At 41.3% G+C, this 15,673-nt stretch overlaps 1 protein-coding gene across 1 annotated transcript in view; it reads right to left on the bottom strand.

Moving 5' to 3' along the window:
• Window positions 1-4,266: 4,266 nt before the first annotated feature.
• LOC124143376 overlaps window positions 4,267-15,673 on the bottom strand; it is a 28,541-nt gene continuing 17,134 nt past the window's right edge. Inside the window, exons 8-16 of the mRNA XM_046512334.2 lie at window positions 13,797-13,870; window positions 13,403-13,421; window positions 12,367-12,476; window positions 10,671-10,805; window positions 7,564-7,770; window positions 6,791-6,897; window positions 6,355-6,496; window positions 5,937-6,097; window positions 4,267-5,630 (exon numbers count right to left, since the gene is read on the bottom strand). Of these exons, the coding sequence (XP_046368290.2) occupies window positions 4,745-5,630; window positions 5,937-6,097; window positions 6,355-6,496; window positions 6,791-6,897; window positions 7,564-7,770; window positions 10,671-10,805; window positions 12,367-12,476; window positions 13,403-13,421; window positions 13,797-13,870 (1,841 nt within the window). The 3' untranslated portion in view covers window positions 4,267-4,744. The remainder of the gene's footprint in view (window positions 5,631-5,936; window positions 6,098-6,354; window positions 6,497-6,790; window positions 6,898-7,563; window positions 7,771-10,670; window positions 10,806-12,366; window positions 12,477-13,402; window positions 13,422-13,796; window positions 13,871-15,673) is intronic.

Below are 15,673 nucleotides of genomic sequence, written 5' to 3'. Positions count from 1 at the left end.
TTCATGTTTTTAATCAAGGTGCTGACGTGATTTGATGCATTTCGCGATGTAAGACTGGTTTTATCACAATATAGATCTCGATTATCGATCAGATCGTCCTGACTGGGCGCCACCATTTTGTGTGAAACAAATGCAAGTGATTCGACAGGTGGAATCTGATTGGTCCATAGGAGAGGCTAGGAAGGGACATAATTGGTAATAGCCACTGGTGGCGCTACGATCGAGTCGGCAAGGGTGGAAACTGGACTTTTAAAGTCAGTTAACTCTCTTGCCTCGGGAAGATGTTTTATGGCCGGATATTTATCAAGGATAGTTCTACAAATAATAACTCGTCGTTATATATCTGAAATGCGACGTGGCATTTTAACTCACGCACTCACTTAAAATACATTTGGATTTGTTAAGAACAGGATATTCATGCCTTGATAGGCAAGGCAAGTCATTCGCCATCTTCGATAACGTTAGCTACGATATTCCGCTTGCAAAACGACAATAATGTCCTCGAATACACAGATAACACTAATTCCTGTCGCAATTGTACACGTATGTTATAAGTTGCAGCATTATCACATGGGGTATATGTGATTTAGGCGAGTGGTATAAAGCCTACCGAGGGACGCATAAAGCCATAGAGACTCCGAGTGATAAGGCTACAACGAATTTATCTTGCTGACCACTTTCTATCTGCCACTGTAAATGAATTAAAACAAACTGAAAACAGATAGAAAACACCTGTTCGATTGAGCTGAGCTTTTTGCTTCGTTGCAAGAGATTTATCGTCCCGTTCAGAAATCTACATAAAGTTTGTTTTCTTCTTGGCGGGGTATAAGCGGTTTATTTTTTCGCTCAGAAATGTGTTTCCCTCACAGGCGAGATACGTTTTATTTTATTAACATCACGTGAACCAATCAGATCTCAACATTCTGACAGAGTTGCGTCCTTATGACTTATTTCACGGGTCTGGTGTGTGTGTGTGTGTGTGTGTGTGTGTGTGTGTGTGTGTGTGTGTAGAAATAAATAACAAATAACTAGAATTGTTTGGAAAGAAAATGGCCTCAGGTGTAATAATACACAAATGAACTGTTTTTAAATTCTTAAGTTTATGCAAATACTGCACATATAATGAAAGGTTATGCATGACTTGATGATTTTAGTGGTTTTAAGTACATATGTATTACTGAATTCGACAGATTTGTCACAATTTGCCTATGAAATATTTGTAGAATGTTCTGCACGTCGGAGTGATGACCTTTCATTGTGAGGTCATATTAACAACGCGCTAGCTGCACGCACGTTGGAGACACGTGAAGTTGCTGATGATTATTTTCATATTCCTATATGCAAGGGGTCAGGGTACAGTTCTCGGTAGGAAGTGACAAGATGAAATCGGTGACTTGCGTTATATACAAGTTTGCTTTATACAGGTAGACATATATATACAGAAAACACGATTTGCCAGGTCATGTGCCAATGGTTGTTGTCGTGGTGCCCCGGGACACCCAGCCTAACCCTAGCTAGGCTAAGACCCTATCTCTCCGGATGTTCATCTCTGGACCAAGGCTTATATAGCCAAGGTCATCTGACATGGATTAATTCATAAATATAAACAACAGTAATTAATCAGTGACATACAATGTACGTAGTTGCCGGCTTTTTCGTTTGTTTGTTTGTTGTTTAACGCCGCACTCAGCAATATTACAGCTATATGACAGCGGTCTGTAAATACCGGCGGTCTGGACCAGACAATCCAGTGATTAATATCATGAGCATCCATCCACGCAATTGGGATCTATGACATGTATCAACCAAGTCAGCGAGCCTGACCACCCGATCCCGTTAGTAGCTTTTTACGACAAGCATAGTCGCCCTTTACGGCAAGTATGGGTTGCTGAAGACCTATTCTACCCCGGAACTTCATGGGTTCTGCAAATAACTACCATAAACCTTTTTACGGGTGTAGTATTGAACTATCTAGAAACAGTATCAGGCGAATCTGTGAGATATTTCATAGCTTCTGGCGCGCCAAAGGGACGCAACGTAGAAAACTGTGACCTTCATATACAAAAGACAAGAATAATATACGGTCGATAACGCCATATATCATTACCTACTAAAGCACATGTTCGATGTCATTCCATGTCATTATATATCAATTGCGTGGATCGATGCTCATGATATCAATCAGTGGATTGTCTGGTCCAGACGCGATTATTTACTAACCGCCGTCATATAGCTGGAATATTGCTGAGTGCGGCGTTAAACAACAAACAAACAATATATATCAACCAGGCAAAGTATACTAATCTATTAGTATTTGTGAGGATTTAAGATGTATTGAATTTAATCAACTGTTGTTTAAAAGACGACACATGGATGTCAATGTTATATGAATTATGGACGATATAATGACTATTGTAAAGACTATACATATAAATTTCAAACTTATGCTGAAATAATTCTACACACAATATACAAAAACAAAAATACATACAAAGCATTGTTCCTTTAAAAAATACATCACGTGACCTTTGCATAAGTTTAGTGAGCAATGAAAGGTATGCATAACAGATTGACACCTGTACCCCATGTATGGGTAACCATGTTATAACAGATTGATACCTGTACCCCGTGTATGGGTAACATGTTATAACAGATTGACACCTGTAACCCATGTATGGGTAACCATGTTATGACAGATTGACACCTGAAACCCCATGTATGGGTAACCATGTTATGACAGATTGATACCTGTACCCCATGTATGGGTAACCATGTTATGACAGATTGATACCTGTACCCCATTTATGGGTAACCATGTTATGACATATTGACACCTGAAACCCCATGTATGGGTAACCATGTTATGACAGATTGATACCTGTACCCCATGTATGGGTAACCATGTTATGACAGATTGATACCTGTACCCCATGTATGGGTAACCATGTTATGACAGATTGACACCTGAAACCCCATGTATGGGTAACCATGTTATGACAGATTGATACCTGTACCCCATGTATGGGTAACCATGTTATGACAGATTGATACCTGTACCCCATGTATGGGTAACCATGTTATGACAGATTGATACCTGTACCCCATGTATGGGTAACCATGTTATGACAGATTGATACCTGTACCCAATGTATGGGTAACATGTTATGACAGATTGACACCTGAAACCCCATCTATGGGTAACCATGTTATGACAGATTGATACCTGTACCCCATGTATGGGTAACCATGTTATGACAGATTGATACCTGTACCCCATGTATGGGTAACCATGTTATGAAAGATTGATACCTGTACCCCATGTATGGGTAACCATGTTTTAACAGATACACCTGTACCCCATGTATGGGTAACCATGTTATGACAGATTGATACCTGTACCCCATGTATGGGTAACCATGTTATAACAGATTGATACCTGTACCCCATGTATGGGTAACCATGTTATGACAGATTGATACCTGTACCCCATGTATGGGTAACCATGTTATAACAGATTGATACCTGTACCCCATGTATGGGTAACCATGTTATAACAGATTGATACCTGTACCCCATGTATGGGTAACCATGTTATGACAGATTGACACCTGTAACCCATGTATGGGTAACCATGTTATGACAGATTGATACCTGTACCCCATATATGGGTAACCATGTTATAACAGATTGATACCTGTACCCCATGTATGGGTAACCATGTTATGACAGATTGATACCTGTACCCCATGTATGGGTAACATGTTATAACAGATTGATACCTGTACCCCATGTATGGGTAACCATGTTATGACAGATTGATACCTGTACCCCATTTATGGGTAACCATGTTATGACAGATTGATACCTGTAACCAATGTATGGGTAACATGTTATAACAGATTTATACCTGTACCCCATGTATGGGTAACCATGTTATGACAGATTGATACCTGTACCCCATGTATGGGTAACCATGTTATAACAGATTGATACCTGTTGCCACATTTATGGGTAACCATGTTATAACAGATTGATACCTGTACCCCATGTATGGGTAACCATGTTATGACAGATTGATACCTGTACCCCATGTATGGGTAACCATGTTATGACAGATTGATACCTGTTGCCACATTTATGGGTAACCATGTTATAACAGATTGAGAGAGAGATGTATTCTCTTCGTCTGTAATTGATAATCTTGATGTTGAAAAAAGACCATGGAATGTAAGCATTCATTCTTGGTGCTGATAACAATGATATTGATGAAATAACGTGGTATTTTACTATTATAGAATTCTCTGAGTATCTATATAGTATAAAGAATATAAAGAATATCTTGAACAAACTTTGAAATGATATTACCAGTATTTCTCACAGTTTATAGCTTGTATGTTTGAGGGACAATGTTCCCACCTTTGTGATTTGTGTTATTTGTAGATAAGTACACACTTTTGATGTTTTGATTTATCGGATTTTGAATCTTCGGATTTATCAGGAGGAACTAAATCCATCCATCCATCCATCCTCCCACTCACCCAAACCCTTCCACCCATCCATCCATTCATTCATCAATGCAAACCGGAAATAGAATTGCGTTTGGTCCATGTATACTTGAACAGATACAAGTCGGAATCTCACTGGAGAGCGTCTGAGATTACAGTAGGATGAAGTTCATGGACCAACAATCAGATTTGAATCATTGTCATTGACAGAGGGTCGTCCTGAACTGTTGTGTCATCTGTTACTTTTCATTGTTCCGTCGTGGGGGAGGATGCGGTGGTAGAGGTGGAGGACTGTCGAGCGAAGGGGGTCCATTGACATTCGCCACCCGTTGTGGCACAGTGCTCGGCTTCAGCCCAGTTTGGTTTGTCGGTTGCTGTGGTTCGGGTCTATTTCTGGGAGATAATTCGAGGCTTTTATCTACATGATGCGTACAGTCATCATATAGTTGATCATCACTTGAAGATGCATCACCACATGGTTGATCACTTGTGGGTACATCTGGTGTATGGCGAGACAGATATTTTGGCTTTGGAGGGAGACGTGGTTTCTCATTCCTTTTCGTCTTTTCAACAATGTTCACTGAATCATTAAACATGCCATACTGGGTATCGAGTCTACCAATGGAAATCAAGTCTTTTGGAACACAGTGCATATGGGCTTGGTTGCCCAAATGTGGCAGTTGAACATACACCATGTTCTGTGAGGTGTATGTGCTTGATCCTGAACTTTGAAAGGAAATCCCAAATGATTGTTTTGACGATGCTACTTCCACAGATTCCGCTAGGAACTTCTGTAATTGTATGCCTTTTCCGTCATTCTTAGTCTTTGGCAAAGGTTTTGGTTTAAGGCTTGGCTTATTGGGACTCGGTGAAACTTTGAATGTTTGTTGTCCTTTTAATTGTGCCTGACTTAAACCTATTTCGTTGTCAACCAAGACATCAGTGCTACCGCCGACCAGTGACGATAATGTGAGGGACGAGCGAGGTCCATCACATTGTAAGGAAGATTCAGCGCAACTATCATAGACACCGGAATCTATGGTGACTGTAGGACCAAGATCTTCATATAATTCTTCTTCTACAGTTTCATACTCATCCGGATTTCTGTAGGGACAGGCTTCATCTCTGAAAGAAGCATTACAATGTTAAATGTCTTGTTTAAGATATAGTAAATGTAAAAAGGGCAAAAGAAAACCATACTATTTTCAGCCTCTCAAACGGAGAGGGGCATGGACTGATCACTGGTTTAAAATCAAGGCGAGAACTCTGATGAATTTCGTGAAGAGAGGCGAATTTATAATTCAACAGTATTTTATAAAGAAATTATGCAGGTTTAATTGTCTACTGTACTTGACTAGATTTCGTAGTCTAAATGCAAATGTTAAGAGTCTAATGACTGTGGGGTGTACCATCGTTAATCAGGAACATTACCTTGTATGTTCCAGTAGTTTCTGTTGAACAACTGTCATCCGTGGCCTTTCATGTCGTTCTGGGCTCCAGCAGAGGAGCATGAGAGAATAGATTGTATCCGGACACTCAGGAGGTTTGGGAAGAATCTGTTGTCCAGATGTTGTGGTCAGGTACTCATATAACTGCAAACATAGGAACACTCCAATAGATATCTGGAGGATGGCTAAATACAGGTCGTGTGATAATTCTAGTATGTATGTTTGTCAACTTAACGTTTCTGGAAAACAAAACGTTGGCGACTTTGTTGAAACACACGACGAAAAAAGTGTACAGAACGACCAAGCATCATTAACAGAGCAACCTCGGATTCGAACCAAGAAACTTAGGGCGTGGCAACGAAAAACTTTAAAATAACGATACAGCTCGGCAAAGACGTTACCTGATCCTTTGGTATAGTCTCCATTTTGTTTTGATTGCGGTATGTGCTCAAGTTGGAGAACGTATTCCACAATACCAGGCCAAAACTGAAGACGTCACTCGCCCATGAGTAGGTGCCGTCTCGTATTACCTCAGGCGGTGATCTGACAGAAAATAATATATAATGTAACGATAAGGTTGAAGCTTCATCAAAGTATGTCTTGTTGTGAGCGAGTGAGCCACGAGTAGGTTTTAAGCTGCCTGTGATGGGAAAAAGGTGCAGGTAAAAACCGTTTACCACTTTGATAAAACCCATGAGCATGGGTATGGTGATGACAAACCAAGGATCATATTCTGTACGAATTTGGTATTCGAACCTGCCACCAGAGGAACCTGGAATAAGTGCATGGCAAATCCCGGCGCCTAAGTGAACAGGTGAATTAAGTTCCAGAAATTACCTTCTGTACACATGGTCATCCTGTGGTACAACAAAACTGTCATCGGCAATCATTCCATCCTCAGTGTCACATGACTTCCGGATATATCCAAGGTCTGAGAAGTATACCTGTGACAGACAGAAAGTATATGCATGAGAGAGAGAGAGAGAGAGAGAGAGAGAGAGAGAGAGAGAGAGAGAGAGAGAGAGAGAGAGAGAGAGAGATGAACTGATATTTTTTCATGAAACTCTGCAGGTCTGTCAAGTACATGCTGAACTGGTACCTTGTGCTAATGAGAAATTTTAGAAATTTTTATTTTTTACGTTTCCATGGCAACAAGATGGACTTAGGTTCCAAACTCTTTTTTTTTTTACAATTTCCCCGACAAGTTCCACCTCGGTTAAAAAAGATTAGGGTTTGTTTAGATTTAATTATGTCATATATTCTGCAACAGGGGCGGGGGATATAGACACATTAGTGGAAAACTCTTGTTGATATCACTTTTCAGCTTTAGGAAAGACCAAGAGGAAGCAAGTCCCAGCACAACCACTTATGTGCTGACAAACCTGGAAACATAAGCCGAGAGAAGGGGGCCTCGAACCCAAGAACATATGTTTCTGGCACGCCAAATGGGACAAAACTGTGCAGCTTATTGCGGTGACTTTGACGACTGGGGCACATTGTAGTTATATCACAAAATACATAATTGATTTTAGTGATAAACAGTTGTTGTTTTTAACATGAGAAAATATGTAGGAAACATAATTAAGATTTAGTCTATATGCTGACCTTACCGTGCAATTGCCGTTATCTTCAGTATCAGCAATCCATATATTATCTGCACATAGACAACCATGGACCCAGTTTTGCTGATGTAGAAGAGACAACGTCTTTGCCACTGCACTCAAACAGCGAATGTGATCAACAGACCATAAGTCGCACCTCCTAGCATCCGGCACGTTCCTCAGGGAGAAACAGTTTCCAGTTGGGAACTTGTACACCTGTACATATATGCACCTTGGCTACAAATGGGATTGTTATGAGAAGTACCCAAATCCTAAAGGAGAGGCGAATTTAAAGAAGACGTTTAACATGCTCACCATTGGACACCACAGCGTTTGAAACATAATAAAAACCGCCGAACACAGACTGAAGACGTTTCCATTTTATTATAGTCACATGCATAACATTTGTTTTGAGGTAAACCTACAGGACAATACACAATGTTTGGCAATAAAAGTAAGTGATTTATGTGGCAAGAACATTTCCGAAAACATCAAGCTGCCAAATACAACATTGTGTCAGTCATTAAACACGTGACCTCGGACAGCACATGCCAAATTTGCCATTGTCACTCAGAATATTGTTTTCTTGAAGCCAAACGCTCAAAGACACTTTATTAAACACATTTATTTATTCAAAATCAATAACACTGATCATGTAACGTTTGCAAAGTGCTTAAAGGTTTACGTGCCATAGCCATGTTAAAGCTGATGTTTCTAAATGTCATCAGCAGATTGTCGGTCAACAAACAGATAACGTGTTGCCGCTCTTGGCGCCCAAGGGCAGCAACTGCAGCCCAGAACAGATTAGTAAGAACGATGGCATCAAGAAATCGGTTGCAAACTGGCACTCAGATAAAGGGCCGGTAGCAACAGGCAACAGTTGTAAGAGTATATGGCTATGTACCATGCATTTGTCTGCACGACGTCCACATGTCTTCCGGGGGTACGGGTGGCCCAGTCGTCTAAGGCGCCGCGATTCGCTGTGCTGAGTTGCGTCCCTTAGGCACGCCAGAAACCTATGATTGTGGGTTCGAATCCCGGTTCGCCCCGATTATGTTTCTAGGTTTGTCAGCACCATACCCGTGCTCGTGGGTTTCACCGAAGTGGTAAACGTCTGGGACCTGCATCACTTCGGGCTTTCCTCCCACATTCAGCTGACACGCCGTGATATAACTGTAATACTGTTAAAAGCGGCGTTAAACCCAACTCACTCACTCACATGTTTTCCCACAACTTACTACACGTCATTGGAATCAGAGGACTCAGTGGAGGGAACGTCAGCATACGGATAATCGATGTTGGGCTGACGAATCGTTGTCACCCTCGACTTCCTCGACCGAAGGAATTGAGACGTCATAATGAGCGTTGTATGGACGTGGCGTTACGTTACATGATCGTTTGGGGGTGGGTCCATACTGGATAGGGTGGTATCGCAATGACTGGCTGAACTGTGCTCCACATTGTCCATGGCAGAGTCACAACGGAACAACAGCATTGCACAACTCATGGTGCTATTTGCACAACACGTTGGGCAATGTTTCATCTCTAAAATATGCACCTGCTCATCGTGCAAGGACTATGACAACAACAAAATATCTATGTCATGCCATGACCAGCACTCTCTCATGACCTTTCACACATTGAACACATCAGGGACGTCATTGGCAGACGTGTACGTCAACGTCACCCACCACTCTCACTGAACTCGGTGTTGCTCTCACTGATAAGTCGAACAATATGAATCAAGCTAACCTTGATCGACTCATCAGAAACATGCCTCAAAGAATTCGTGCGTGTCTAGCCAACAGAGGTAATTTTACCCGATTTTGGCGACGTTTGCCGCAAAAGGCAGATTTCGAATTTGACACTCGACCTCTTTAACGACCTAGTGCGCCTCAATCTCATCACACCAACCATTAGAGCACATTAGATCCGATCGTCTACTCCCCAGCAGACATGATCATATCCATTCCATCTTCCAGTACCATATAGATAAGAAGATATGTCTTGATGATTTCCACTATCTCCTACTTTTTTTGCATGGTATATAATACCCTATTAGATAAGCAAAAATTAAAAAAATGCAACAAACAAATACAAAAAGAAACATTCTTAAAAAATAATAACAATAATCTATTTCCAGGAAGAAATGTCTATGTTTGATTCTATGATATGCAACAGGTACTGCTTAAAATGCAAAGTCACTTACATCGTATGAGTATATGTTTTGAAATGAATAGGCGTTCGATCCCCGACCGCGTTACATCATCAGACGTTAAAAGAGGGTATTCGTTGTTATCCTGCCACGCGCTCGGCATTAGGGGGGTGGACAAGGGATTCATCGGCACGAAGACAGTATACTGTGTCCAAGTGGTATATTAGTAAATACAGTTGGTTGGTTGTTTGTTGTTTAACGCCGCACTCAGCAATATTCCAGCTATATGACGGCGGTCTGTAAATAATCGAGTCTGGACCAGACAATCCAGTGATTGATATCATGAGCGTCGAGCCACGCAATTGGGATCGATGACATGCATCAACCAAGTCAGCGAGCCTGACCACCCGATCCCGTTAGTCGCCTTTTACGACAAACATACTCGCCTTTTACGGCAAGCATGGGATGCTGAAGACCAATTCTATAGTAAATACAGAGTCCTGGTCACTATATCAATAAGGGCGAATGTGAACGTATATACTTGGACAGTGTCATTATGCTATTAGTGAGCTTGGTTGGTTGGTTTTGTTGTTAAACGCCGCACTCAGCAATATTCCAGCTATATCTAGACAGACAATATATCAGGACAACCTATTGATTGATATCATGAGCATCGATCCACGCAATCGGGATCGATGACATGTATCAACCAAGTCAGTGAGCCTGACCACCCGATCCCGTTAGTCGCCTTTTACCTATTAGTGAGCGATTGAGTTGGGTCTAACGCCGCTTTCGGTTATATTCTAGCAATATCACGACACCAAAAAATGGCCTATAAACATTGTCGTGTGAGGAATCGAACCCGAATCGAGGAAGCGAACGCTTTATGCACTAGGCTAACCCACAACCAATGCAATTAATAGTAGCTACTATGTCAGCCTTTGTTACATGATAATCTTACCAGGTATTCTGTTTCATTCCTTTTCTCAACAGCCACATGGCCGTGAATTCCTGGGATGCTCTCTGTGTTCAATTGTGATTCTTCTGTCTGCGTCAGGCGACGACACAGTATGTCCATCTTATTATCTGACGAAAGCTAAGAAACGTATTAGGGAACAATAAGAGATCTTCAGATCTCTGTATCAAGTAATCGGTTTACGGTACCACAAATTAGGGAAGATACCCATGCATGGAAGGGATCTAGGGAAGTGAGTGAGTGAGTGAGTGGGTGGGTGGGTGGGTGAGTGAGTGAGTGAGTGAGTGAGTGAGTGAGTGAGTGAGTGAGTGAGTGAGTGAGTGAGTGAGTGAGTGAGTGAGTGAGTGAGTGAGTGAGTGAGTGAGTGAGTGAGTGAGTGAGTGAGTGAGTGAGGTTTAAGCAATATTCCAGCCGGGGACACGAGAAATGGGGTTTACACATTGTACCCATAAGGGGAATCAAACCCTGGTCTTCGGCGTGACGATTGAACGCTTTAACCAATAGACTACCACACCGCCCGTGTGAATCAGAACGTTCCTATCTGGTATATATAGGTCACATAACTGACACGCATTAGAACACGTACTCATCCACTGCACACACTACCAAACACATCGTAAAACACAACAAACCACCCTAAATCTTAATACTGTACTTACTCTAGAATCAATCCTAAATCCACAAAATAAATTAGAAAAAGCCTTAGGCATATACTTAATTAAAACAGGACTAATTAGTCGCATTTAAACCCCACATAAACTAATAAAAACAAAATCACATAAACTAACAGACCACCCACCACACACAACTCGCTTAATGCACCCCCTACCCACTCTTGGCATTCATTCCAAATCTCAAAATAACTATATAAGCAACCCTTAATCCCCCCCCCCCCCCACCCCCACCCCCCCCCCCCCCCCTCCTGGGTTGCACCACCACTTCCTTTTCCGCCTTTCGGAAACACATTAAATGGCCTGGCGGGCCCGTGTGCGACATACGCTTGCAGTCGGAAAGCGCACGTAAAATCTCCAATATTGGTAAGTAAGACACGCATTTTAACGTACATTGACCAATGGTTTCGCCTTTGGTTGGTTGGTTGGTTGTTTTACGCCGCACTCAGCAATATTCCAGCTATATGACGGCGGTCTGTAAATAATCGAGTCTGAACCAGACAATCCAGTGATTAATATCATGAGCATCGATCCACGCAATTGGGATCGATGACATGCATCAACCAAGTCAGCGAGCCTGACCACCAGATCCCGTTAGTCGCCTTTTACGACAAGCATACTCGCCTTTTTCGGCAAGTATGGGTTGCTGAAGACCTATTCTACCCCGGAATCTTCACGGGAAGCAGTATATGAGTCTTGTATGTACATATTATGCTTGTGTTTGAGATGGTTGAGTGAGTGTGGTTTTACGCCGCTTTTAGCAATATTCCAGCAATATCACGGCGGGGGACACCAGAAATGGGCTTCACACATTGTACCCATGTCGGGAATCGAACCCGGGTTTTCGGCGTGACGAGCGAACGCTTTAACCACCTGGCTACCCGACCGCCCCTGAGATGATTGAAAGGATTCTGGGTGTGAAGACATGGAACAAGGTGACTCTGCTCAGATGGTCATGCATTACAACGTGTTAAACATGAAGGGAAAAACGATGCGAAAATACACCTTACCGGAAAATATACACCCTCGTGTACTCCGAATTCCTCGTACAACGGCTCATCATTTGTTGAAATAGTTTCCCTTTCATAGAGATTTTGATACTCGAAATAATCAATCAGGCCTAAAAAGACATGTTATGTGCGAGTTACTTACACACGACAGGTAATCAATATGTGCAGACAATGAATTTAGTTCCTCAAGTGAAAATATTAAAATAAATTAAAAATAAATGATTTTTCCTGATAATGAGTGAACGGGTGTGCCGAAGACTGACCATTTATATGGCTCATAAAGGTAAAGGAGGTATGTGGTTTTGAAGCAAACTTATCTTTGTAAATATTAGACATAACCCGAAATCAAGATTGTTTGTTTGTTTGTTGTTTAACGCCGCACTCAGCAAAATTCCAGCTATATGACGGCGGTCTGTATCTCGACCAGACAATCCAGTGATTGATATCAGTGATCAACGCAATTGGGATCGATGACATGCATTAACCACGACAGCGAGCCTGACCACCCGATCCCGTTAGTCACCTCTTACGACAAGCATAGTCGCCTTTTACGGCAAGTATGAGTTGCTGAAGGCCTATTCTACCCCGGATCTTCACGGGTCCGAAATTATAAGAAATCTGTACAAAAAGCTGAGTCCACGGTACGACTCCGACTAAATGATAAGCTTGTGTGCATCACTATCAAATAGCGGTGACACCAGGTGTTCGCAAAAACGTTCAAGGAAAATCTCCATGATATGTATATGAATTTGTTGAATATAAATCAAATTCTTGTTTGGCCAAACTAAAAGTCGCCTATACGGATTAAACCAGAAATACCCGTTTTATATATCTGAAAAATTCAACAAACAAACGGAAATGCATTTCGGATATTGATACCAACAATAGCGTTCAATTTATAACATGAAATTATAAGGGTTTTACGAAGGAATATATACTAGTTTATTGTTGATGTTAATGCACGCTGTCAGCTTAAAACTGCCCTCGCACTCTAAGGTGTATACTTAAATGTGATGATATGTCAGTAACAACGTACCATATTCCGTTTCTGAACCCTGAAAAAACAAAACATTGTCTTCTTAATTTCCTAATTTGCTTGTGTTTCATGGTTCATTTTAGATCGACTTGATAATTTCTTGTGTTACTGATACTAGTATGAGGTTAGTTTTGTTCAGAGCCTCACAAGGCACACACTCACAAATAAAATATCTTCCGAAGGGAGACAACTCTCAACCGCAAGGATATTCTATTCCCCCCCCCCCCCCCCCCCTTTTTTTTCGAAAAAAATCTTTATTTCTGTATAAATTACCACCAAAGACAATAAATAGATCTTAATTGTGCACCCCCCCCCCCCCTCCAAAAAAAACAAACCTGTATCCGCCCATGCAGTTTATAATTAATGAGAGAACGAAAAAATCTTGGTCACTTACTTCTTTTGGGAGACCTTGATAGGATGTTCTGTCAAGTCCAGGAAACAAAATGTCTGGAGTCCTTTGCGGTCGTTCTATAACACATCGCATGGATGAAGTATTGTTCTAATAAATGAAATGTATATATTGAAACAATATAAACACGTTTCAGTATGATTATAACAAGGCAGTCAAACTCAAAGTATTTTAGAGATAACTAACTACACAATCTTGGAATTCGATTTCCAGGTGAGGAGAAATGGGGTTAAACGTCGCGTCCAAGATGCACGTGTGTGTCTGTGTGTGTGTGTGTGTGGCTGCTTGTACTACTCAGGACTGATGCCGATTTATAGTGCTAGCCCACTGAGATACCATGCCGCAGTATAACATGAATACCCCACTCAGACACAGCATACCGACTCCGAGCCGACCAGTCCTTGTTTTAGCCCCTTAATGCCGAGCGCCAGACAGGCAACAATTATCTGCTAAAATATGATAAAACAAGGTGATGTTGTAACCGTTATCACGCAGCTTTTTGAGGAAGTTTCGTATTACGCTCTTTGTTTACGCCGTAGCAAGATCATACTCGGTTGTACCTCAAATGTTGTGGTGCTGCCTCCGTGGTCTAGTGGTAGAGCGTCCGCCCGGAGAGCGGAAGGTCCGTGGTTCGATCCCCGGCCGCGTCATACCAAAAGACGTTAAAAGATGGTACTTGGTACTCGATATTAAGGGGCTAAAACAAGGACTGGTCGGCTCGGAGTCAGTATACTGTGTCTGAGTGGGGTATTCATGTTCAACTGTGGCATGGTATCTCAGTGAGCTAGCACTATAAATCGGCATCAGTCCGGACTAGTACAAGCAGCCACATACACACACACACACGTGCTATATAAGTGCAATAATCTTGGACGCGACGTTAAACCCAATTTCACCTGCCACCTCAAATGTTGTGACTGTGAACAACAAGGCTGGCGATGCTTGAATATTGTTTGACATGTACGTAAAGCTGACTTTTGGACAGTTGAAGTCATCGCCCTTGTCATACAGTCTTGTACATTTTTTGTCACTCTAATGGAAGGGACTTCGCTATTCGACCGTTATATCAGATCATCGATATACCTGAAGCTCAAGTTAAATTTCTTGGTCGAATACCCTTGTTTTGATTTTTCCTATCCGATCAGAAAACCCGATTCATATGCATTAAGATTAGTACGATTGGTGCTCTTGTTGATACCTACTTCTTGCCTAATTATCTGAGCACCAAATTTCACATAGATGTGTTAACAATGAGGAAATCAAGCATTTCCAATATTGTTTCTCAGTAAACTTCAGATGCCATTTATTTTAATTTTTGGGTTAAAGTTTATCCTTTGAAATTTAGTTTCGAGAAACACCTGCATTCCCTATTATTAATTTTTAGAAATATTAACTAGTGTAGGTGAAGTTGTGTCTTCCATTTTCAAATATGTATACGAATATGAATGTAATTAACTTCATCTTTACCACAAACCTGTATGTACAAACGTTTCCACCCTGTGAGGTATCTATAATGGTAACAAGAACTATCTTCGAAACGATTTACCCTCCAGCGCATACACTGATGCCTTAAATGAACATCAATAATGCAAATACGTGTATATATACAAAGACAACCACATGCCACAAAATGCTTAACAGTGGCAACAGTACACAATACATATAATGAGATCACAGACTAGCATAAGAAATATATTGAGAGCAAAAATTGCTACCTATACAGATAATCTATGTGAGAAATAACCCGCTGACATTGTACAGCATAATGCTTTATTTAATCGACAATCAGGAAATTTTATCCAATCGGGAAATTCTAAAACATTAACCTCCTTGGCAACAGTGTCATCCAACAAGGATGAACA

This window comes from Haliotis rufescens, unplaced genomic scaffold (genome assembly GCF_023055435.1).
Source record: "Haliotis rufescens isolate VD_foot unplaced genomic scaffold, xgHalRufe1.0.p SCAF_108, whole genome shotgun sequence".
In the NCBI taxonomy this organism is placed as follows: domain Eukaryota; kingdom Metazoa; phylum Mollusca; class Gastropoda; order Lepetellida; family Haliotidae; genus Haliotis; species Haliotis rufescens.
Note: the sequence above shows the minus strand (reverse complement) of the source record. Positions and strands in the feature narration are given on the sequence as shown.